Source organism: Homalodisca vitripennis, chromosome 3, assembly GCF_021130785.1.
Source record: "Homalodisca vitripennis isolate AUS2020 chromosome 3, UT_GWSS_2.1, whole genome shotgun sequence".
Lineage (NCBI taxonomy): Eukaryota > Metazoa > Arthropoda > Insecta > Hemiptera > Cicadellidae > Homalodisca > Homalodisca vitripennis.
In genome coordinates this window covers 198669533-198696092 of record NC_060209.1, presented here as the reverse complement: position 1 = coordinate 198696092, position 26560 = coordinate 198669533, and the positions used below count along the sequence as shown (strand labels likewise).

At 34.5% G+C, this 26560-nt stretch overlaps 1 protein-coding gene across 1 annotated transcript in view; it reads right to left on the bottom strand.

The window, feature by feature from the left end:
* Positions 1–26560, bottom strand: part of LOC124358015 (nose resistant to fluoxetine protein 6-like) — a 90300-nt gene that overhangs the window by 35914 nt on the left and 27826 nt on the right. Inside the window, exon 3 of the mRNA XM_046810241.1 lies at positions 8929–9164. Within this exon, the coding sequence (XP_046666197.1) occupies positions 8929–9164 (236 nt within the window). The remainder of the gene's footprint in view (positions 1–8928; positions 9165–26560) is intronic.

Below are 26560 nucleotides of genomic sequence, written 5' to 3'. Positions count from 1 at the left end.
CAATTTCACAACTAGTTAGGAAAGTCGGGGTTCCCTAGCGCGAATCCAGTGCAAAGTTCGAGTCCGTAGAAGAGCACTTTACACAGACGAGCTTTGGAAAGACTCTTTTCCCTATTATTTAGCACTACTTTCCGTGATACTACATTATAAAATATGTACTATTTATGTTAATTATATTTTATACTAACAAGAAATTGATTCAACCATGTCAAGAAGAGTCCGCAATTGTTTTTAAAACTGTTTAATTCTAAAGCGGATGTTAGCAATAGAACTAACAGCTGGATTTTTCGCCACTAGTGAGAATGTAACGCCCGCACTAGTGTGCAAGCCGAGATAGTGTGAACAATATGTTGCCGACCTCACACTAGCCCACGTGTCTGAGGCGGAACCTGCTCTCAGCACACAAGGTCTGGGAGTCCAGTCTCCTGGTTCAAGGCTCCGTTATATAACACGAGACATTTTATCCATCCTGACACATTGTCAATAAAAAAGGTATTAGCAATCCTTACCTTGTCAGTGACCTACTTCATTGAAATTGCAGCAAACACGAGCGGTGCTGCCCTTCACTACACTTGTCCGATCGTTTATTTAAAAAACACAGTTATTTGTATTTTCCCTTCGTCATTATTGGAGTAATGGTCAGAGTGCATCAGCAAAGTTGTCAAAGCCACTTTGTACCGATATTTAGTTTTATTTTATATAATACACATTTTACGCAACCCTTTTACTCGTCACTATAAGTTACATCTGGTGTTCTTGGAACTAAATTCTAAGCGGATTAATAACTTAATTGGCGCGCGTATTAATTTTTTCTCTCGTGAACTTTGTAGCTGCCGTTCCTGCTGCCGAGAAACATCTCGCGCGCCTTGTCCGTAAGTAAAATTTATATTTTCGTATTATAAATTAGCCCTTTCATGCGAGACATCTGATTTTTAATGTAATATAAAGTAAAATTGTAGATAGTAAAGTAACTTACCTTGGTTGATATTTTATTTGGCAGATTAATATTGATAATAGAGTGGTGATGTTCTTCTGACGAGACTATATTGTCATGAATCTTAAGTTGTCTCGATTAAGTTGGCTAATACCGTCGTGATTTTGTTTTAGGCGAATTCAACCGAGTCTCTGATTCAACTTCGAGTCTCTTATTTCAACTTCTAGTCCACTAAATCTTCACTGTTTCCGACTACAACTGCAATGTCGAGCCAAGATGCTGACGCCCGCACTTGTGAGTCGACAACAACGTGAAGAGAAGTCAATTTTAAAGTTTCAAATAATATTTAAGTTCGTATACAAAATCAAAAATTGGAACCCTTAGGCCCACACATATGATATCATTTAGTTCTTTATCACTCTATTTGGCACCAACGTGGCAATACATTATTTTATTTTCAACATCTAGAAGTGATGCTTTTATCTACCACAATTAAACATATAAGTAAACTTTGAAAATCGAGTATTCATTACTACGACCTCAGCGGTATCCAACCTCGTGTTTTGTCCATTCGGTACAACTTCTTGCGTTTAACGGCGAATGAGTTACAATGCTTCTTTCGAGAAGTTATAACTCACTCCATACACGTCTTCCATCTCCTCCTATCGTATTATGGCTTTATCTCTGTCTCTATCTCACTCCGATAAACTAACACATTGTCACATTTCCTTTTTCTTTGGCTAGTTCGACTCATGTCAACCATCGAGCTTCATATAAGCGCTGCTCCCGCCGGGCAAGTCTCCCATCTTATGTTGGGCCCAGTAAGGTATGAAGTTCCAACCTAACGTTTTCCAAATATACTTACATTTTGTCAAAATTATTATTGAGATTCCTTATACTAAAGTAGGAAACCTAACGGTATCAACAGTTTCATTACAAAATGCTACATTTTCCAAGTCAAATAACAGGCCTCGTTGAAGTTTCAAGCAAATTTTCAAGTCTAAGGATAATTTTGTTTTTTGTTTCTTGCTATCTTGCGGGGACAGACAGACACAAGAGAAATTGTAGCAGCCCCATGAATCATACTTCGCTAACGCTCAGCCAAATACCGTGTAAGGCCATTTCTAATCTTCCAACCTGACTTTGGCTACATAGAAATGAAGATTCAAAGAAAATTTCAACTCCACAGCTCAATCCGTTGTCGAGATATATTCCGGTGTGATAGGCTTCAGTAACGCTCAGCCAAATCCCATGGACGTGTAAACAACGTCATTGAACTCGATTCTGTCTATGTTCGATTCGTTCTAGAGGTGCGGTCAGTTACGTTTCACTAACGCTCAGCCCATTTAGATATATGCACTATCATCAATCGTGCTTTAAATTAATTTAATTTGAATATAATCTGGGGTGTAATGAATATTCAATATTCCGCCAACCTGCTTCCCCACCCACGCTATCAGAATATTGCGTATCAAATCTCATTTTCTTTACAACTCCAGTGTTCTCCGTGGATTCGTTTACCTTACAAGTAATTGGATTTTGTACATGTACAACTAATTTAAACATTTAACGGTCCATAATTACCATAAAAATTTTATTTAATTCCTTTCAATCCTTGGGTTTTAGCGGCTTCCAATAACCCAGGCTTTGAATGATGTTTTATTTCCATGCAGTTTGAGGTCGCTTGAGGATGATTTATTAGATGGAAATATAGCGTCACTTTGTTGTTACTTATTTCTTGGTTGTTATCATAAAGGTATTCAAGAACCCTTTGGGTAGTGAAAAGATAGAAATTTATACATGAAAATTTACATCCTACCATTATTAAACAGCCAAGAGTGGAATCATAATAGTTCAGTCTACTTCAACTTGTAGGACTTCCTAAGTTGTTATGGTCATTGGACTATTTTTAGTGGCTAAGAAAGACATGACACCTATAGGTACTGAAAGGGTTAAATTCTCACAATGGGCCTACTAACAATGATAAGTTGAACAATCAAGATTTATCGATATAGAATTCTTAAGATCTTATGTCTGGTATATATTATAAAACAACACCAATATGTCGATAGCCGTTCATGAATACCGCTTGTAAACCAATAAACATGGCACAGCCGTTTATCAATAAGGCTTGTGAACCGATAAAGACGGTACAGACGGTTCATCAATACCGCTTGTGAACTGATAAAGACGGCACAGCCGTTCATCAATACCGCTTGTGAACTGATAAAGACTGCACAGCCGTTCATCAATACCGCTTGTGAACCGATAAAGACGGCACAAACTTTCATCAATGCCGCTTGTGAACCGATAAAGACTGGCACAACCGTTCATCAATACCGCTTGTGAACTGATAAAGACGGCACAGCCGTTCATCAATACCGTTTGTGAACCGATAAAGACGGCACAACCGTTCATCAATACCGCTTGTGAACCGATAAAGACGGCACAACCGTTCATCAATACCGTTTGTGAACCGATAAAGACGGCACAACCGTTCATCAATACCGCTTTTGAACCGATAAAGACGGCACAACCGTTCATCAATACCGCTTGTGAACCGATAAAGACGGCACAACCCGTTCATCAATACCGCTTGTGAACTGATAAAGACGGCACAACCGTTCATCAATACCGCTTGTGAACTGATAAAGACGGCACAACCGTTCATCAATACCGCTTGTGAACCGATAAAGACGGCACAACCGTTCATCAATACCGCTTGTGAACCGATAAAGACGGCACAGCCGTTCATCAATACCGCTTGTGAACCGATAAAGACGGCACAGACGGTCATCAATACCGCTTGTGAACCGATAAAGACGGCACAGCCGTTCATCAATACCGCTTATGAACCGATAAAGACGGCACAGCCGTTCATCAATACCGCTTGTGAACCGATAAAGACGGCACAGACGTTCATCAATACCTCTTGTGAACCGATAAAGACGGCACAACCGTTCATCAATACCGCTTGTGAACCGATAAAAATGGCATAGCCGTTCATCAATACCGCTTGTGAACCGATAAAGACGGCACAGCCGTCGGTCAACTTTCCGCTATTATTACGCGAAAATCGTTTAAGTTATAACGATTTAACTTGCACCAGTCGAATTCCCTACTCATAAATATCAATTCGTTTTATATAGTTTATATTCGTAATATTACTCGTTGTCAGCTGATATCGATCCAAATTCCGTAAGGCATACAGCTGACGAACTATGCAGCTGGTGACGCGCTGCACGGCCTTGACGATCTTTGTTGCTACTGTTGTTAGGTTATTGTGTAGGCTAATTGTTTATAATTAATTGTTATGTTTGTGAAATGGGCGATCTTCAAATTATATACGTGAACTATTGGATGATGAAAATATTAGTTATGGTGACGAAAGTAAAAAAGGGAAATAGGAGTGCATTATGACATGTTGTTTTGCCAGATTTGTTTTCAAGTAATCTGGATGATTATAAACCGGTGGAATATGTGTTGGGTTGTGAACAAATTGATAACGACAGTGACAAAAATTCATCATTATCTGATATTCCTCTTGCCTAAAGAATTCACCAAACACCAATATCGATGCGTACTGCCGAAAAGAGTTGTACTTACTTTACATTTGTATCAACAAACTTTTTTGTATTGTAAATAAGTGTACGTTATGATCCTTTTTTTTTCAATAAAAAGCAGTGTATATTTTGTATGTTTACAGTATCTTACTATATCAAGATATGTGGAAAGTTACATGTAGTGAAAACTTAGGAAACAAAAAATACACGTTTTTAAATTTATAGAAAAATAAAAAAACAATACCCAAGTAAGTGCATATTTTTATTATTTTAACATGTTCTCTGGTTTCGAACAAAAATATTGATACATAACACTTATTACTTACCATTAAGCACATATTTTAAAAAAAATCTGAAACAAAAGCTGCGTAAAGACAAAAACCAGTGTATCATTCTGGGAGTTTCTTATCAGTCGGAGGGCTAAACATTTCGTCAGTTGTAAATTCCATACTAAAATAATTTAACATATTGGTGACGCTGATCCCGCATGTCAACAGGCAGACAGGTTTTTTGTCGGACCGTGTAGTATTTCCAAATCTTAATGGGAGCGGACCAGCCCTTCAACATCAGCGTTCAAGGTCGTTTTTGCATATTACGTTAATGTCTACGTCAGCGTTTTAACGATAGCGGTTTTTTGTCGAAAACTCCATTATGTGACGTGATTCCCGAAGGTTTCAGCTCTAAATCCTTGGCTCTAAGCCAGACACAAAAACCATTTGGAGAACGGATGCTACTACAAATAATTGCCATTCGACATTAAGATAAACAAACAAAATAAAACAGGGAAAGAATTGCAGAACCTTTATCTCAAAAGATAAGACCTCGAATGCAGAACTGTCTTCCGGGAGTCATTCTGGAATTTATCACCAGTTAACGAATTCTGATTATCTTCCGGGTACAGATTGACCAAGGGATGGGTGGGAGGGGGAGAGGGGCGTCTTTTCCAAAAACATCGACTTTTCCTTAGAGCCCATCCCTCGGTATTCTCGTGATCATAGAGGCTAGGACTGGAATATTTACAGATTTTTTCAGTTGTCTCGTGGTGGTTACATTCAAATAAAAGTAGTTGCGATAGTTCAGTTATTTTAAATCAATTACAGAATGACAGCGTGTAGGTGAGGTTAATGTTTTGTGGATGGCTAGTACAGCCTCGGCCGCGTACTCAGATCCTTTGGTCCATCTATATCTCCAAGCCTTTCCTTCGCAAATCTTTAGTTTTTTTACAATGTTACACAATCTGAACTACACACATTTTCATTGTGTTGGGAGTTTTCTAACAGCCTTTATACAACGGAAAGGGATCACTTTTGTTACGAACGTAGTAATTGTTACAACATTTATGATTGTATTGTATAATTTACACATAACTTTTATTATATGGACCTCAGTTACGTTATAGTAGTCCCTTTTAAAATTATAAATCTATAATATACGTGTAGAAAAGGCATTTAATGCTTACAAAAGCACATTTTTCAACATAATTTGAACAAACATAAAAAGTAAGTTATGTTTAAAACAATTTGATTAAGCAAAAAGAAGTACCTTAATGTTAGTATTTGGTGTCTGCATTTTTAATCACTTAACTGCATTAAATTAGGCCTATTATACAACCTACTTTACAGTGTTACCAAGGAGCTGACTTAATAAGTTATACATTATTTTTTACATCCAACCTATAAATATTTAAACCACATTTCATAGTACAATGTTAAAGTTTAAAATAAAATAATAATGCAATGTGTTTAATCAAACCTTACAAAATCTTACATTAAAAAACAACTGTAAAAAGAAAAATACCATAAAAATGAAAGAGTTGCCATAAAATATTACATCTCTTTGGTTTGTAAGGTATAGTTTTTATTTTTAGTTATTTAATTAAAACGTTTTAAAGTTAAATTTGTTTTAATGTTAAGTTTAGAAATTATTAATTGTATTATTATTATTTCTAGGTTAAGCGCGCTTATGTGTGTTCTCGTGTATGTTTCGAGCTTGATTTTTTGACATTTCTACAAATTGAAAGCAAATATGTAGTATTTGAAATGTTTTTGAGTCGGTTGATTATACCAAAATTGTTCACGAGGTTCCAAATGAAAATTTTCAAATTACATTCGATAAAAACAGAAGTTTTGCACCTAGCTCACTTGACCTAAGTCTTTTGGAATTTTATTTTTAAGACTAAAACACTGGATTAAAAACGAGCTTTTAAAGGAATGGGTGTAATTTACATGTGAAGTTTCAATACGAACTTTTTGACTTATTACAACATAACCTCCACCCGTACTTCGGATACATCATCTACAAGACCACAAAATAGTCACAGAAACCTATCCGGGTTCCACGCTTACCCGGATTTCCAAAACAATTATAGAGTTATCTAATAAGTACGGGAAACACAAAGGTAACCATTATTTCAAATTTCAGGCTACTCACTTGAAGAAATTAGTGTTGAAAGAGTTGCAGGGATTTTCCATGATATTCACATTCCGCAATATCAAAGACGTAAATTGTTTGATAAATATACGTTTAACTGCAAGTAAAACCGCTATTAACAATCGTAGAAAACTGCAGCGGATGTAGGAAACTGCAATTCTCACCAATTTGGCCAGCAAGGAACTTCTAGACGCTCACAATTACAATATGATGAATGTTTTAAACAATTGTGAAAAAACAGCCATGAATGATATATGTGCCACTAACATTATTTCGACCAATTTCACTATTTACAATCTAAAGTAATAGTTATCCAATTTTTAATTACTTTCAAAAGAGCAATCATTTTAAGAAAATTTCAATTTAATATATATTTAATTTATTAGGGTTTGGCAATCCAATATGCAGCAAACCCGGATTTAAAATCAGATTTCATTTGATAAATATAAGCAAAACAACAATTTTTTATACATGTCAATTAATTAATTTCAAGTGTTTACATTTGCCAAAAATGATGCTTAATTTCAGTTGGAACCACTCCTAAATTTACCTCAATCAGTACTTACGAATTCGGATATGTACTACTCAACTTTAGTCTATAAACTTTTTCTGAAGCTTCGCTAAACCAATTGTTAGGTATCTTCTATTCAAAGCCTTAGATACAAAAGCATTAAAACCTAACTAAAGTACCATTTTGTCAGTAAGAATAATAATTTTACAACCTCTACAAAATATCCCATAGCATGTTTACATTGCATAATTTGACTACTTTGCCATGGATAATATACTTTACCACACCAGTCTAAAAAACCTTAGCTATTGAATTTTCCAGGTCTTATCATTAGTGACTTAGCAATGGTACATAAATATAAAAATATATGTGTTCTAGTCCCATAGATAATATAAGGGATTAAAAGTAAGGAATTGTAGTTAAACATGGGTATTGAATCTCACGTTACTAGATTTAATACGAATTAAATTCTCACGATAGTAATTGAAGTCAGCAAAACATTTATTTCGGTCACTGTCTGTGAGATAAACGTAGAGATATAGATATAACTATAAAGTTTCAGACGTCAAATCAAGCATGAGATAATCCCTTATATTTCTTTAATAAAAAATGCTCAAATCCCGGGAAATTACTATCAAAGCGAGCGTATAATTAAGAATAATGGGGCTTTATCTAGCTGGCTGACACATCTATCGTCTCGAGAGTTAACGATTACTTTATCAGGACAAGGGTCCTTAATTTAGCAATAAAGCTCTCGTCTTTCAGCTAACAAGATAATTTAGATGTTTCTTTACGACCCTTTCGTGTTTGCGTTTCTTTCATTAGACAGTTTCATTTTAAAACGCCAACAATCTGAGTACTACGAATCAGATAGTTTGTGCTTGACCCAATTGTCATCCATTTGGGTTTTTCAACAAGATTTTACATAGGAGAAAAATGTAATTCTTGTAAGTAGAGCTTTTAAACATTTCCAATTTGTATGTTTCTTTTTATTCGTTAGAATTTATTATTTATTAATATTAATGTAAACAATAAATTTCACTAACGATAAAAGTGATCAGCGTGTTCACTCAGTTCGTTGAATAACGTAATATAATAACACGAAAACAAGAATATATTGCTGCAAAAGAAGAAAACAAGAGAGAGCTAGAGTACAAGTTATCAGCAGATATCTTATCTAGTATTGATTATAAACCTCTCCTCCAATGTGATAAACATTCATTTTCATGTACACAAAAAGGAGGGGAGGGAGCTGCACACTGATATATGTATTTTACTCTTCGTAAATTATAATATTTGAGCCCAATAACACGTCTTCGAAAACGTCTGTTTGGTTAATAGACTAATCGCGAGAACACATCATTGCAGTTTGTGATCTTACACTAATGCTAAGTTTATCCCTCAAACTTTACATGTTCATTAATGGTGTTTTAACATTGAGATAACCTATGACGGTAAAGTCAATCACTCGATGTTAACCTTAAGCTTACCTTAACTTTCTCCCAGACAGGTGACTGGGGGGATGGCTCGTAATAGGTTGCGTTTGGAGGAGCGTAGTATTGAGGGTATACGGCAGGAGACGGGGCGTAACGCAGCGTAGCTAGGCAGTGCTGCCCTCTCAGTCTGGTTTCAGGGACGTACACGTCTAGACACTGGTCGTAGTGACCCAGAGCGTACGCGTCCCCTGTGAGTAGACCTCCGACAGACAAGGTGGCAGAGTCCAACACTGGAAACATACAGAGGACTATAAAAGATATAAGGATCAGTCTGGTCTTTGAGACGTACACTGTTAGACATTTGTTCTAGAGATCCAGCGCGAACAGTTAGCCAATGGATCTCCGACAACAAAGTACCAGAGCAAAACATTACAAAAATAAATGGTGTTATAAAACCTACCAAAACCATTCTCGTGTTTGAAAAACAAAGAGGCTGTTGAGTTCGGCCCACGCAAGAAAATTAGATTCAGCAAATGTAATCAAACCTACGTTTAAGTGGTTTGAAACCCACGATCAACTGGGGTTTAATATTATTCAACGATAAATCAACCTTAGCAAATTTATTAATGAGAATAACCAGAGCAATAACTAATTTCATGCATTTATCACATATATATATATATATAGATAGCCTTCATGTCATCAAGATTCTTGCAAAAAGATTAAAACTTCGTATCCCAATCACAGTTGAGTATTTACAGGCGTTGATCATGCCGTAATGAAGGCACTCGCATATGAGTTTATCCAGCTCTGTTTGAATATTCAATCTCAAGCCGGGTCAAGGTCACACCTGACACACTGATTACTTGTAATAGATTAACCTATTCCACACAATTAAGGGCACTGATTACATAGCGGGCGCGGATGATGAACATCTCTAGATTAAGTCCGTGGAAGTTCAACTGTCGCCTAGATGTAGTTTTATCTATATATAATTAGTTATATGGTTACAAGTCAATTCAACAGTCTTATAAGTACACAACTAAATTGTCTGCATCTTTAAAATTTTGGAAATAAATAAATAAATTCTCTTTGACAATTCTTCAAACATTCGGGCCATCCATAAATCATATCATAAATTCAAAACTGTTGACAAACGTAATTTTATTTTGAGATGGATGGTAAAACATATTTTAAAATGAGCACATAGCAAGTGAATCATCAGTAGAGTCTACTTTTCCAATACTTATGGAGGATTTGTAGCAAAAACCACTCATCCATTGAATTTAGGAATTGAATTTTGGCTTAGTTAAAATGGAAGATTTTGGTGGAAGATATGTGGATGATGCCTTTCTTGTTTTTTCCCAAAGGAGGCGCTAAATTGAACGATTTTATTAGGGAACATTAATAGTATTTCTGTTATGAGTTTTTGAACTCCGTACTACACATTAAATAAATTTTGACTACTGTAAATGTCATTTTAAAAGATGCTTCATCACAGACACTTTTACATTACACGAAACTTGGTTTCTCACATATATTCTAGTAATGTTATTCCTCCCTGGCATTTATTTGCATTACATTTACATAAACTCTTCAGAGTCATATTATGGTATAAATAAATGTTGATCCAAACCTGTTGATACACATTACGGTAGCCTAACATCTTGTAGCACACACTACAACACGTATAGTATGTATCACTGTTGACTATATTGGATATATATCACTGTATTTAAACATTTGTACGATAGATTATTGGTTCTTAGTAATTGTCAAGTGCTTAAAACCACCTTAATGAGGAATTAACTACAGCTCTGCAATGCAGGGAGTGCATGGCGTGGTCAGAAACGATGATTTTGAACCTGACTAAACATTTTCGCTCAATTAGAACAACTGCACATCAAACTAATTTAGGGTCTTTTTCGTTTAAGGGCCAGCGCCTTACAAACATACTATACCTGACTGACAGTGCATTTAATCGTTTTTTTGGTGTTATTAGTTCGTAGGGCAGTAGCCCAGGTACTACTTCTAGTATAAACTCGTCTTATCTTATCAGTGGTAAACGCGCGCCGCTTATCTTTTGCCTGTAATGAAACCTGCGTTAGTTCTGTCTTGAGTTTTGTGTGTGTCAATAAAGCGTGGTGAGTTGATCTGGGCTTTGCAAGCTCGAGTTAATTTTTTTCTAAAAGAGCAAGCAGCGCAAAGCGCTGCGCAGCGGGCAAGCATCGCGTGATCTGAGTTTTGAATAGGCAAGCTAGGGTCTTTTGTGCTGGCCCTTAAACGAAAAAGACCCCTAATTTACGTTGGGGTGGTTTTAAATACGAATTGAACATCTCACTACAGAGAGAATTACTATATTTTACTTCCTTATAATACAAGATTAAACACACCAAAGTTCAAGGACAGAATATGAATATTATCATTGATTGCGTAGGAAATATGAATATTCAGTCTCTGAGCTTAAATACAGAGCTATGTTCTTGGAGCGCAACCTGTTGTTACCGGTAAAATAGGAGTACTCCAAGGAACAATCAAGGGAACAACCTGTTCCTAACTAATAATTGTAATTGTAACAGGTTTTGGCTTTTATATCAACCTTACGTTCCAGTTTAAATTACCTCTTTGCAATATAATAAACCGTCTTACTATGACAACTTATAATTTACAATGTCGCAAACTAGTTATACTGGAGTGATTTTGCACAATGCGTTGCCTTGTTGTATTCAAACAGCAACTGGACTTCATGAAGTAGGTAAATGAAGTATTCCTTTTTTTGTGAAGTCATCACCGATATCTCTTAAGTGGTTTCTTAAGTGGTTTTGAAGGAATACGGGTATAGTCTGTGATCCGAAGAGCCAATCTGCTGTGTATGAGCACACAAACTGGGGTTTCATGAATTCAATACGGAGGAAAAAAAATCATCAGCCACTCTGGTGTTGGTGGAGATCGATATGTGATACCTCAGATCCTATTTTTACCACCTGAATATACTTAAAACCAACTGTCTGACACACGCAATAAATGTTGTTAGCTACAGCCAACCATATATAGACGCTTGAAGAAGAGTCGAATTTCAGTCTATTTATCTAATTTTATGGCGGTGATATCTCTTATTTAAGCGTCTGACGTCCGGTGTTTAAGCGTACCAAGATAGGAAAAATGTCATGTAAAAAGTATCATTTCATATTTTAACCCTATTGATACTCTCATACTGCGACCTCCACCAACAATAGGGCGAGTAACGATTTATTTATTTCCCCCATGAAATTCCTTTATAGAATTTAAGAAAAACACCAGCTTTTATGGCTAATCAATGCAAATTAGATCTCCGTTGTTTGCCTACTATGGTTTCTACCAAACTTTGTACCTATGCAGCCCTATAGAGAAAAACAGGTATGCCAATTAACTAACAATTAACAGATGTGTAACGCATAGAGGAAAACAAAGTAGCAAATGCTACATAGTATCAGGTAGTATATCACTGTAACAATTAGTTGAATTTAACTAGGATAAACATTAGGAATGCCTTTCCTGTAATTGATGTGGTCACTTTTTTACTGCATGTTGCTACCATATATGGGAACAGTGATGTCAATGGCATTTTTTAACTGTCTATCCCGTCTTGCCTTTCCTATATGCCCTGTCCTTTTTAAATTTCCATTTATGTTGCTGCTCCTAATTTAGATTAACTAGAATTTTTTGTGTGAATAAAAAGGTATGGATTCTTCTCAGCCCACGTGACCAACAAAAGAACAATGAAACTAAATATATAATAATGAACAAACTACTGTAATTTTCTTGACGGCTGCTATTTTGAGGAGCTTCTTAAGAGATTATACATATATATATATATATTATAATTAAATTTTAATTTTGTATAAATGGCAATAGCCTTATTTAATTTCAATAAACATTGAATCGCAAAAAGTACTTGATCCGCCGGGACTCGAAACCGGATCTCTCACTCACCACAGAGCCTTCACTTTCTGCGATTCGATTATTTTGTATTTGGCCGTATCTGTCACATATGCGTTTTTAAATAACCAAACTAACTTATGATCGGAAGACCAATTAATACCTGTCAAATGACTTTTATTTACATTAAATTTGTATAAATGGCAATAGCCTTATTTAATTTCAATAAACATTGAATAAACATAAAATTCAAAACATTTATTTATTTATTTATACGTACAACTAAAGATAATATTCGATTATTTCCAGTATTTATTTTTAAATGTTATTAGTGGGAAATTCATAATTACAAATTACTCCGTTTACAGTTAATTGATAAGAAATTCAATAATGTAACCTCAGTGGAAATATAACTAGCCGAAGTAAGTCACCAGGTGGTATACCGTGTGAAATACCACCCACATTCATTATTTGTGACATGGTTAATTATTTGCCGGCTAAAGTCGGCAATCCGGTTCTTCAAAACTGATCCGGAGTGAGTATTGTCAAATGCAGAATCAGTTTGCTAAATATAGAACACGACAAATCACGAAATGTAGCTTACCTTCAAACCATGTGAACTGTATACAAGGCGGCTCTCCTATGTCCAAACATATCACTGTTACAGCACGTGCTGAGTTAGTCACGAATATCATCAGAGAGTATTTTACTTGTAAACTAAATAGATGTTATGTAAAAAATATTTATAAATATAGATCTTTTAGAGAGTTGACAATTCTATAATACAGTTTATAAATCAATCAGAGTTACAAGTTTTCTCGCCCAAAACAAAAACATTCCACTAAATACGAATGTGTTTAGTATTCATAAACTTACATAATTATTTAACTCAAATTATCTTGGGTCTTTTTCGTTTAAGGGCCAGCACAAAAGACCCTAGCTTGCCTATTCAAAACTCAGATCACGCGATGCTTGCCCGCTGCGCAGCGCTTTGCGCTGCTTGCTCTTTTAGAAAAAAAAATTAACTCGAGCTTGCAAAGTCCAAGCCCAGATCAACTCACCACGCTTTATTGAACAAAAAACTCAGACAGAACTAACGCAGGTTTCATTACAGGCAAAAGATAAGCGGCGCGCGTTTATCACTGATAAGATAAGACGAGTTTATACTAGAAGTAGTACCTGGACTACTGCCCTACGAACTAATAACACCAAAAAAACGATTAATTGCACTGTCAGTCAGGTATAGTATGTTTGTAAGGTGCTGGCCCTTAAACGAAAAAGACCCATTATCTTTAATGTCTATAAGGAAATAAAACTTATCCTTCTAAAATATAACTTCACTTAAACAGTGAATAAACAGCCAAATTGAAACAAGGAATGTTAAAGCGACTAGAAGCGGCCACTACGCAACTAATGAGACTTCCAGTTTAATACCTAACATTATGAGACACGAATATTTATAATATAGAGTAAATGATCAGGAGAAGCACTACAAATAATAATGCAACGCCAGATTGACTCTGTGTCAGCTTGTGTTCCTCTGAGGTTGGAATAACTTGAACTACTCCATGATCAGGTTAAAAATGTTTACTGCCTCAACCTAAAGCTGATAAACAACTGAAGCGGATTATTAGTCTGATAGGAGATACGACCAACATCATCAGCTGTTGCCAAGAGATCCCTAGCGGACTCTGCGACAGCTTGTGTTCCTCTAAGTTTGAACTAACTTGAACTACTCCTTGACCTGGTTAAACATGTTTACTGCCTGAAACCTAAAGCTGATAAAAAAAATGAAGCGGAATATTAGTCTGATAGGAGATACGACCAACATCATCAGCTATAGGCAAAAGTTCCCTAGCGGACTCTGTGCCAGCTTATGTTCCTCTGAGGTTGGACTAACTTGAACTACTCCATGGTCTGGTTAAACATGTTTACTGCCTCTACCTAAAGCTGATAAACAACTGAAGCGGTATATTAGTCTGATAGGAGATACGATCAACATCATCAGCTGTTGCCAAGAGATCCCTACCGAACTCTGCGTCAGCTTGTGTTCCTCTGAGGTTGGACTAACTTGAACTACTCCATGATCAGGTTAAACATGTTACTGCCTCTACAAATAGTTGATAAACAACTGGAACGGTATATTAGTCAAATAGGAGATACGACCGACATCATCAGCTGTTGCCAAGAGATCCCTAGTGGGCTCTGCGTCAGCTTGTGTTCCTCTGAGGTTGGACTAACTTGAACTACTCCATGATCAGGTTAAACATGTTACTGCCTCTACAAATAGTTGATAAACAACTGGAACGGTATATTAGTCAAATAGGAGATACGACCGATATCATCAGCTGTTGCCAAGAGATCCCTAGTGGGCTCTGCGTCAGCTTGTGTTCCTCTGAGGTTGGACTAACTTGAACTACTCCATGATCAGGTTAAACATCATCAGCTGTTGCCAAGAGATCCCTAGTGGGCTCTGCGTCAGCTTGTGTTCCTCTGAGGTTGGACTAACTTGAACTACTCCATTATCAGGTTAAACATGTTACTGCCTCTACAAATAGTTGATAAACAACTGGAACGGTATATTAGTCAAATAGGAGATACGACCGATATCATCAGCTGTTGCCAAGAGATCCCTAGTGGGCTCTGCGTCAGCTTGTGTTCCTCTGAGGTTGGACTAACTTGAACTACTCCATGATCAGGTTAAACATCATCAGCTGTTGCCAAGAGATCCCTAGTGGGCTCTGCGTCAGCTTGTGTTCCTCTGAGGTTGGACTAACTTGAACTACTCCATGATCAGGTTAAACATGTTACTGCCTCTACAAATAGTTGATAAACAACTGGAACGGTATATTAGTCAAATACGAGATACGACCGACATCATCAGCTGTTGCCAAGAGATCCCTAGTGGGCTCTGCGTCAGCTTGTGTTCCTCTGAGGTTGGACTAACTTGAACTACTCCATGATCAGGTTAAACATGTTACTGCCTCTACAAATAGTTGATAAACAACTGGAACGGTATATTAGTCAAATAGGAGATTACGACCGATATCATCAGCTGTTGCCAAGAGATCCCTAGTGGGCTCTCCGTCAGCTTGTGTTCCTCTGAGGTTGGACTAACTTGAACTACTCCATGATCAGGTTAAACATCATCAGCTGTTGCCAAGAGATCCCTAGTGGGCTCTGCGTCAGCTTGTGTTCCTCTGAGGTTGGACTAACTTGAACTACTCCATGATCAGGTTAAACATGTTACTGCCTCTACAAATAGTTGATAAACAACTGGAACGGTATATTAGTCAAATAGGAGATACGACCGACATTATCACCTGTTGCCAAGAGATCCCTAGTGGGCTCTGCGTCAGCTTGTGTTCCTCTGAGGTTGGACTAACTTGAACTACTACTCCATGGTCTGGTTAAACATCATCAGCTGTTGCCAAGAGATCCCTAGTGGGCTCTGCGTCAGCTTGTGTTCCTCTGAGGTTGGACTAACTTGAACTACTCCATGATCAGGTTAAACATGTTACTGCCTCTACAAATAGTTGATAAACAACTGGAACGGTATATTAGTCAAATAGGAGATACGACCGACATCATCAGCTGTTGCCAAGAGATCCCTAGTGGGCTCTGCGTCAGCTTGTGTTCCTCTGAGGTTGGACTAACTTGAACTACTACTCCATGGTCTGGTTAAACATGTTTACTGCCTCTACCAACAGGCGATAAACAACCGAGGCGGTATATTAGTCAAATAAGAGATGCGACTAACATGTTTAGCTGTTGCCAAGAGATCCCATACTTCCATAAAAATATTTGCACTGGTGACAGCAGGATGTTGGCTATTTCGCGGCCACTCGCCTCTGTCCAGTTGACCCTTGACCTTCCACAGCAGCCATTCTGGATTCCACAACACGCGATTGACCTCTGCAGTCATATTGTAACTTTATACTGTAATTCGTATATCAAAAACAACAGATAACGGTTAGCTTTCTTAGTTAAAGTCACGGTGCTTTACTTCCTTTAACTTTGTCATTGTGTCATGTAAATCTTTTGTCGTTAATTAAATCAATACTTTCACAATATCAATTTGGGGACTTAAAATTACTTTACTCAAATCTTTGTATTAATTTTCTGAGCTTCACTTCACTATAGATATATTTTTTTATTTCTGCATTATTTATTCGTACATTTCGTTTTCATATTTTAGGAAATCTGAACATAATAAGTTCTATCTTCACGTATTTTTTGTAACTGGTTGAATTGACATTTTTCCTTAATAATTCTTCATTAGTAAACGGCTCTCTCTGTAATTATCTGTTGGGGCGGCTAGTTTTGGTGTCATTTATAGGTCAAAATATTTTTTTACTGAAGGCTTTTGTGAATTGGAAAGCGTAGCAAACAAAATTAGCTTTTAAAATGTTTTAATGAATAGTGTTCATTTATTTTTTATTTTATAGAAAATATTACAGACGTATATAATTATAGTTTTTATGTCTATAGATTTTTATAATTTATTGAACAATAATTAATTGATTAAGGTTAACCAATTTAATCGAACTTTTCTGTTATATTCTACGGTGACTGACTGACACTTACAGGGTTGAGGTTTACAGGTCCCACAATCGTAAATCTAACACAGCATAAACCCAGTAAAGTTGTTGGAGATGATGAGATAGTAGACATGTTGAGTATTCCACAATATAAATCTGGATGATTTTGTGAATCAGTTTTTATAAGACCAGGACAAGACCAAGTCTTAACTGCAAAAGTTAGGTTTAATGATTAGCTTTTAATCAAGGGCTTTACTTGGATGTTTAAAAACACAAATCTTGTGACTTTTAACATTTATATTTAAACTTTGAAGTTACTAGGAGAAAATGAGCTTGAGTTCGTGGTTTAGCTTTTACCTCTTTATCAGTCATAATCACGTTTCTTCGTTACTGATAACGGTCTAAGAGTGATTCTCCTATATTTAGTGAGAAAACATATTTTTTTGGAAAGCCTTATCATATCAAATTTATTCTATATCCATGCAAAATCCTTAGTAGCTGATTTATACGAACTATAAATAACAATAAAAAAATGAAAATCCTCCACATTAGTCTATATATGTTAATAAACACGATGTAGAAAATATCGAATTATTACTGCAGAGTAAAAGTATTAGGACATTTTAGGCGTATGCCATCAGAGTATAACTTTTTGACACTATTGAAGTCCCCGAAGTTAGGGTCTTTTCCAGAAAAAAACCAAGGGTGAGATTTAAGCATTTGTATAAAACCGTACACCTAACATATTTCAAAAGTGATTTTTATGTACAGACTTATCTGAACGTTCTTATATTACATATATTTTTTAATATTTAAATTGTCTACTATAGAGGATTGAAATTTCTTCATATTCACAGTTGTTTTCAGATGAACCGAACGCATACAATCATAAACCATCTTAGACATGATTGTTACTAAAAAATTAAAATTGTGAGAGCCTTTTTTGTTTCATGCGGATGTTTATAAAAATAAGGTCATTACGGTTTTACATAAAAAATAAACAAAATTCAAGTCATCATATTATCCGTAGACTTAAAATTTATTAGAAAATAAAAAGTACAGTACGTACTTTATCTATCTTTACATGTATAAGGTATTGAAACTATTTTTCATAAGAAGCTCAAACCCTGCCCTCACACGTAATATTAGGTTTAATTTCAGAAGTTTGTTTGTTCCGGTTCCAAAGCCTAATTTAACTATTTTAACATTTGTATACTTTTAATGCTCCAAGATTGTTTAATTTTATTTACGTTACATAATCTAGCACTATTAAATCCTTTTTTAGTTAAAAAACATTTTATTATTTTCAGAGGATGATAAAAGTGCTTTCTAAAAAATTGTGAATGAAGTTATGTAGTCCAAAGTATTTTTAGTTCGTTTTTATGACCTTTTATAGTTATTTCCAAATAGTCTTTTTTATTCTACATCCATGACGTGTTTTATAGATTTTGTACAGATTTCTTATTAATATATGATTCATATAGCGATTAAATCATTCTTCGAGTTTTCTTTTACTGTGTTAGTTTCATGTAATGAGCGTCTTTCATGTGATAATGCTTATGTGCATGTGATAGGACTTTTGCCTATTGAATGTTTCCAATTTATTTCAAAACTAAATTGAGTTTTGTTTTATTTTTAATGTTACATTTCGCTTGTTTGAAGATTATATTATTATTTATTTACTTTTAGGTACCTATGTAAATACTTCATGATATAAACAAGATATTTTATTTTTGTACGTGCAACAATGTTGTATGATATACCAGCCCCAACTTTCAATTGTGTAGATGACGAGTATAAAAATAAATTAAAACAGTGGATTTTTAATTTTTAGGACACATCGAAATTGATGCATATCTTGAAGTAATTTATTTATTTTATTTATTTATTGTTAATAAGTTTTAAATATTACTTTATTATTATTAAATCATTCAGTTCTATTAATTGTAAATTATTTTGAACAGTATACATAAAATTACGAGTATATATATATACGATGTTGTTCTTGTTATTATTAAACTTTTTATATATTTGTTGAATATACTAGTTTATTTATTATTACTATATTATTATTTATTTGCAACAGTTAAAATATTAGTTTTAAAATAGTTTTAGCTGTCTATGTGGTTTTTGTGACATTTTATGTCACATCCGTATTTATTATGAATTAAATTTTGCCTTTTGTTTAACTATGTAATACACATTATTTTGTAGTACTTTGTTATTGCCTTAGGTAATTTATTGCCTGTACGTAAGTTATTGTACATACTGTTTTGGTTAAGATACTCTACAGGATAGTCACACTTTTTATTCTGTAAAGGTACATTTTTTGTATTTTTTGTGTATTACTAAACCACCGCAACTGGTTAAAGATGATTTAGTATTTTGTAATTTCATTGTAAATATTTGCAGGAAGATAAATCATTATTTCATGGTTGATGGTTTTGAACTGTTTGATGTTTTTGATTTGTATCAATCTCTTGTGAATTTTGTTAGTATTTTGAAATACAATCTTTTTGAAATAAAATGACATGGCAAAGTTGTACTTAATAATTAATATATCTCTGAGTCGAATCGCCCAAAATTTCATCCATCAAAAGTTCTGTCCTTGACCAATAGCCAACCCATTGCCGTGTCAAATGTTTAGTCCTTCCACCATGTTTAGTTGAGTCTGTAACATTTATGTTGAGAATAGTCGGTTTCCGCCCAAGATACAACTCTTCTTACCTTGGTTTGAACACCGGACTGCTCAAAAAACTGGGGCCAACCGGTTCTGAACACAGAGATAAGCTCTGAATGGCTCATGAAATACACCACCTACCGTTTTAACCAACCAAAGTCACAACCAGTCCTTGGTCGGTCCCCTCTGAAATGTTCGCCGCCTTTTTTACCACACTAAAAAAGTGCTGACTTGTAGCAGAACCAAAAACAGGAAACACGCCCAGTTATGTAATCAGCTGAACCAGTATTGTAAAATTATGTAAAACGTACGGACCGATACGTCCTCTGGTCTATCAAGATAGATATAAAATTCGATAACCCAAAATAAGTTCAAGAACATAAAAATCTAACTTTAATGCGTTCTAAATGTTTCTTTTCGTTCCTTAATAAGTCGCGTGAAACCAAGCTGATTGATTAAGTTGAAGGATGAGAGGACTTATGTGCAGAGTCTATTAAATCAATGTTAATTAATTAATTAAGGTCAACTAAGATCAGCTGATCCTTTAAGGGCCTCGTGTAGGGCAATTACTGAGCTTTTTCCAAGAAAATTTTTAAACCTCATGCACTTATCATTTTTTGTAACCCGAAATAGAAGTTTTAGAACATAAAAAAATGTAATTTCAATGCATTTAAATATTTCTTTTTGTTCCATAATAAGTCGCGCAAGATACCAAGTTTATTGATTAAGTTGAAGGATGAGAGCATTTATGTGCAATGTCAATTAGTCAATGCTAATTAATTAATTAAGGTCGACTAAGATCAGCTGATCCTTAAGAGCCACTTGTAGAGCTCTTTAAACGTATAATTAATGCACATCTAAACGCTTTTAATTGTTTTTACTTCTGATAAAAACAAGGCCGTAGAAGTGCTTAAATTACCTACATATCAACAATAAACTCAAATCTATATATTACACTAGTACTACATGCCTGCGACTTTGCCCAAAAACTTTCTTAGTGAAAGCGTTTGTGATCTAACACGATAGGGCCCTAGGACATTTAAGAAAATGGAATTATCATATATCATTAGAATCAGTCACCAGGTACATATTTTTCAGTGTTCATTATTAAGTGGATCAGAAAAAAGCAAAACTGTGAGTAATTCTTTACTATAGAGCTTTGCACTTCTAGTTCATAATAAACATATTTTTAACGCAAATTTGGAATTTGCTATTTTGCCCCGAGAAACAATTTATAGGGTGTCCCGTAACTCTCTGAACAAAGGTATTCCACGTCATTGCTCAAGTCAAGACAAACATATTTCACCATTTGAACATGGGTCTCTGATGCATAATTTTCCATATGTCTGTCTGTATGTGTTTTTATAAACAAATAATATCTTAAAAACTAATAAGTTTAATTATACCAAATTTGGTTCAAATGTTTAGGATAACAAGGCCAGTTACTTAAAAAAATATTATGTAATTATCATTAGTATTTTCAAAATGGCGGCTATTAAAAATTGTAAACTTTGACTATATTAAAAACCAGCAGGTTGTTTCAAGAATTACATAAATAACAGTTTGTAGAGAATATTATTACAAATCCATTGACACCAAAATTATTTTAATCGAGTAATAAATCATTGATTTAGAGCAGATTTGCTGTGACAAGAAATGGCCCACATTGAGAGCTGCCGTTTATTCAGTTTTTGTATTGTTGGCTATTCGCTGAGGACCTCAATGGGGGCCATTTTTTGTCACAGTAAATTTGCTCTAAACCAGTTATTTATTATTAAATTTAAATAATGTTGGTGTCATTATATTTGTGATAATATCTTCTAAAAACTGTTATCCATGTTGTTATTGAGAAAAACTGCTGATTTTTTAAGATATTCGCAGTTTAATTTTTTTGGTCACCATTTTGAAAATACTAAGGCTCATTTCATGATATTATTCAGTAACTGGCTTTGTCATCATAAACATTTGAGCCAAATTTTGCATAATTTATTTTATTGGTTTTTGAGATATTAATTTTTAATAAAAAACACATACAGACAGACAGATGGGAAACTAAGCATCGGAGACCCATGTTCATATGGTGAAATATGTTTGTCATGACCTGAGCATTAACATGGTATACCTTTGTCCAGAGAGTTACGAGACACCCTGTATATAGACCCTTTATACAGTTTTGCAATATTTTATACAGTTTTACAAATTGTATGGTTATAGATATTTTTATTGAAAATTAAAAACTAAAATCAACATCAGCAATACTACGTGATTTCAATACTTACATTATGACGGTTGTCACCCATATGTAAAAATTATACATGTTATAGAAAAGTTCTTACTTCCAAATCCATGTTCGCTAAATCATACTATTCTCTCGATCCAGTCTAGAAGTCATATGAGGTAATTATGTACCTCATCAGTGAGAAATGGATACGATGTCCCCTCGACGATTTTCTGTCATAAAAATTGCATCTAGCATCTCTTACATTGCTTTGTGATTATACTTGCTATAACCACGGACTCACTTCCTCTGCGCTCGCTTTTTTCCTAGAATTAGTCATGGAACGAATGGTTTGTTGAATTATGCTAATGTCCAGTCCCTCCGTTTTTTGTTCTTTCAGCTACTGTAAATATATCGTCCAACAATGTGTAAGGAAACCAAATTCAATACCTTACATGCAAACATTTACAATTTTTTCTCTAAGTAAAATCCAGAATAAATTAATTGGTTTACAAAGAACAGCTGATAAGATTTAACAAGCTCTATCTATTATAATATTTCCCAACTTTAGGGACCAATATGGAGATTGTAACTGCTTTATTAGAGACCAGTGGGGCGTAGCCCGAAAAAATTTTCGAAATAACGATAGGCTAGGATTCATCCCAGCGACCTTAAGAATGTCCATGTAAAGTTTCAGTACAATCGGTTGAGTAGTTTACGCGTGAAAAAAAAACAAACACTTTTTTGATTTATAATATTATTGTGGTAAACTATAATACTGTAACTAACAGTATTGTTTGTATTATTAGTTACGTCAGATAACAGAGGAGTTTCATTGAAGAAACTCCTTACGATAAACCAGCACAATTCAGCAGCAGCAGTAGCAGCAGCAGCAGCAGAGGATGCTTCGATTGACCTTGACCCGAATGACTGCATGTAACCAGAGATGTGCATAGCGAAATCGCAACCTCAGATGATATTTGACAGTGACCTTGGGTCATCCAACATCAGAAGAAAGGTCAGATTAATTTTATGTAAATTATTGGTGAATCGCTTTAGGCATATTTCCACAGTTGCAGATTTCACCGTCTCAGTTTGGAATTTAGTTTTAAATACCATGTATTTCTAAGAAATCCTACATTTCATAGATAAATCCACTAATCATACAAACACATTAAATTAGATTAACCACATTTTCATATCACGATAAGAAATGCAATAGGTCGAGTCCTTTACTTTAATTTTTTATCAGCACCGCTTATCAGTTGTAAATACGTTTTCATTTCTATTTTGTACGCTGTACTGAAAAAAGGTTTTCTACAAATTCTGTCCTGGTCTTTTTATGGTTTACATAGTACTAATGTAAAGAAATATAGTATAATTTTGTGTGCATCTAACGTTAGCACTCGATAGTCAAACTTCATCGCTAGGTTAAACCTTTGATTGTACTGTTTACACGGCTAGTACAATCACAAGTAAAGTACGTCATGGAAAACGGATTGTCTTCAGGTAATAATTCCTAATAATTGCGCAAGGTATTTATAAAGACCTCTGTTTATCCAATATCTAATTATATATAACTCTTTTCAATTTTTTAAAATAATAAATTTCTTTATTATATAAGATGATGATTCACGTACTAGTATACATAATTAGAGCTTAATTAATTTCAATGTATAAGAGCACATGTTTTCTTAGAGGTCAAAGAGAAACACCACATCTTCTTCTGGGGATCTCGAACGCCGTTAAATCGATCTTTTTTAGAACTACATATGAATTTAGGTCACAAATTAGACCATAGTAGTCATCTTACCATTTCATTTTAAATAAAATCCCAATTCATTCTACTTCCCACAAGTTCTTAGCCTAGGCAATTGGTCTATCACTTCCTTTCTAAGAATCAAAGTTTATCTTTCTCAACGTGTATTTAAACGTTCCAACAATACACAGTAAAGATGTGATAAAATCTGTTATCTTCGTTTTTATAACCTGTCTTTTTAAAAGACTTGTAGTTTAAATTCAGGGCTAGGTTCCTTTTCCTCATTTCAAGTACAGATGTAAATTGTTAGAGGCAATATGGTAAATAATGAACGTAAGGAACAAAGAAGGAAACGTGCTGAGGCTGATCGCGATCTCAAGGTTAAGCAGGTCAGAGCTGACGTTGACGTGGTCATGGTGAGTAAATTAACGGGTACAGGTCAACTCTAGTAGACTCTGCGTCTCGGCCAGACTTCACATTGTAGTAAAACATAACCACGGTGTGTGTGCGTGTGTGGGCGCGCGCGTGCGCGCGTGTGTGATTTATAAATTACTCTCCTCGCCAACTCGTTATCAACATTCCGATCACACTGAGGACTACAATTCCACCGTAATTTCAATGTTGACTTAGCTAGTAACTACAAAGCCCTATGCAGGCTTATCAATTTGAGATGTCTACATATCAATGTGGCAATCTATAATGTGTAACCTTGTTATTGGATACGATAGACAATCTCTTCTCATGTATTGGCAACATATAACCAAACGGTTAGTTAGATAGGGTCAATTAAAAGTCTAGAGGCATTTTAGCGTTTTCAAGTAGAAAATCAAAACTCAAATGTATTTTTAAAGCATAAAAATTTAATTTTTTATGTATGAATGTGCCTATATGCCCAAAAATTGAAAGTTTTGAGGGCAGCTAAATGTTTTTAAATGCAAACCCCTGTGCCGTTTAGTTAATTTTTAAGGTTCAGACGATAGGGGATAGCATTTAAAACGATTTTCTACTTAAAATATTACAATATTATATGGATATTTCCAGACTTTTCAATTAATCCTGTATATTTTAATTAAAACACATGAGTACTGATAGTTACTATATAGGTCATCTAATATCATAGAATACCATAACAATTAATTTCATTAATGGAATTTATTAATTTTTGTGATAATTGTTAATTTGCATTTGCATTTTGCTTTTTGTAAATACAAAATTTAAATATGTGAATATATGCCTTTATTCGGGAAACAAACTGTGTCATAAAAATAGCAACAATTGTTACAAACGCTGTATTAAAACATGACTTGCTTGCAGATTCGGGATTGAAACTCAGCTTTTATTAATCTCGTTGGGTCTCAGGCAGAAGTAATCTTCTTGCGCCGAACACAAAAATTATTTTCATACTACTGGAATAAATTTATTTTAACATCTCCACAAATATTTAATAATTTTTAAAGGCATATAAAAATATTAAACTTTCACAACTTTTTTATGTTGCTACATAGCTTGTGAAATATCCATCCAGGATAAATGCTCACAACCTATAAGACATTTAGGTGTCAGACCAGAAAATACGTATTTGATGTGTTAACGTTAAATATTTGACGGAATCTGGTAAAAAACATTTTGTTTAAAATTTAAAATACGGGTAAAAAATGTGTAATAAAATACAATATTTCATAACAGTTCCACAAAATCTGAAGGCTTTATTAATACACAAACAATTAATAAAGAATTTCCAACGCAATTACAATACAAACTATGGTTAATCTAGCAACAACTATCAAGGATTGATTGAGTTTATTACTTTCTTTATGAGTAGTATTATTATTGCATTGGAATAGCATTTAAATATCTTTCACTATGCGGCACTTATCAGTTATATGTTTAAATTTTTGTTTGATGGTTGTATTATTTTTTTAGGTGAAAAAAGACAAGATAGCTCTACAAGAATATACAAGTATTGTTGGACAAAACATATATTTAAACCAGAGCATGACGTAATAATTGTTCACATGACAGGGCGATTGCTATTGCATTACATTGCTGCCAACATTTGAAAATTATTTAACAAAGGTAATGACTCAATCAATCCTTCAAAGATTTCGAAATGTTTGTTATCTTTCGTTTGTGATTACATTCCTGCCAACATTTGAAAAGTATTAAACTAAGGTATTGCTTCAATTAATCCTTGAGATTTTTCAATATGTTTGGTTATCTTTCGTTTTGTAATTACATTCCAGCCAATATTTGAAAAGTATTTATCAAAGGTAATGACTCAATCAATCCTTGAGAATTTTCGATATGTTTGATTATCTTTCGTTTTGTAATTACATTCCTACTAACATTTTTGAGAGTATTTAACAAAGGTAATGGTTTAATGAATTCTTGAAAGATTTCGACATATTAGGTATCTTGCGTTGTGTGATTACATTTTATACCTTATTATTACTTTTGTGTAACAGCAAAAACAATCAGTTTTCTTGAAATTTGGTCATGAAAAATGAAAACTCTCATCTATTGAAGCTGAAAGTATTGTCATTTTTCACAATTTTATTCAAAGATACTAC